The following is a 606-nucleotide window of genomic DNA, read 5'->3' as shown; positions in this document are numbered from 1 at the left end:
ATTGGGATGCTGGTTCACTCCCCTCCCTCCCCCCCTCTTGGCCTTTCCCCCCATCTTCCCCGAATCCAAACAAGACCTCATCTTTTCCCTCAGCGATTAGACTTACTTGGTAGTACCAGTGTCGTAACTGCCTAGCGAATTAAGGGAGGTGGTAGAGCCCGAAGCTTCCTTGACTGCCTTGTGGTCATTGTAATCTCTGTAATACAAAGAAATACGAATTAGAAGGTTGGATTAATTAGTGTAACAAATAACAAGATGAATTGTGTTTTCCATTGTTATAATTGTCAGTATAATGCAATACCTGTAAATAATCTGTTGCCAGAAAATTAAAATTTATTCAAATCGATAAACAGGAGTAGTATTTGGAAATGTCAGGTATTGTGGAAATAATAAATGTTTATTTCCACTGTAATGAAAAGAAGAAAGTAGAAGTAATGAGGAAGAAAAGATGAGGTTAAAGATAAGGATAAAAAAGAACTGATGAGAAAGTCGACACTTAAGTGAGTAATATGATGATGTAATGATAATGATACTAAAATACATTGTCAAGATTCGAGGAAGACTAAATTCCGAAGATGCAGTGACGTAAGGGATTACTGAAATACA

At 36.6% G+C, this 606-nt stretch overlaps 1 protein-coding gene across 1 annotated transcript in view; it reads right to left on the bottom strand.

Annotated features, from left to right (window-relative positions):
* LOC119593529 (girdin-like) overlaps positions 1 to 606 on the bottom strand; it is a 17,739-nt gene that overhangs the window by 16,099 nt on the left and 1,034 nt on the right. The window contains exons 2-3 of the mRNA XM_037942491.1: positions 302 to 312; positions 107 to 196 (exon numbers count right to left, since the gene is read on the bottom strand). Of these exons, the coding sequence (XP_037798419.1) occupies positions 107 to 196; positions 302 to 312 (101 nt within the window). The remainder of the gene's footprint in view (positions 1 to 106; positions 197 to 301; positions 313 to 606) is intronic.

The sequence above is a fragment of the Penaeus monodon genome, chromosome 32 (genome assembly GCF_015228065.2).
Source record: "Penaeus monodon isolate SGIC_2016 chromosome 32, NSTDA_Pmon_1, whole genome shotgun sequence".
In the NCBI taxonomy this organism is placed as follows: domain Eukaryota; kingdom Metazoa; phylum Arthropoda; class Malacostraca; order Decapoda; family Penaeidae; genus Penaeus; species Penaeus monodon.
This window is presented reverse-complemented; position numbering and strand designations above follow the sequence as displayed.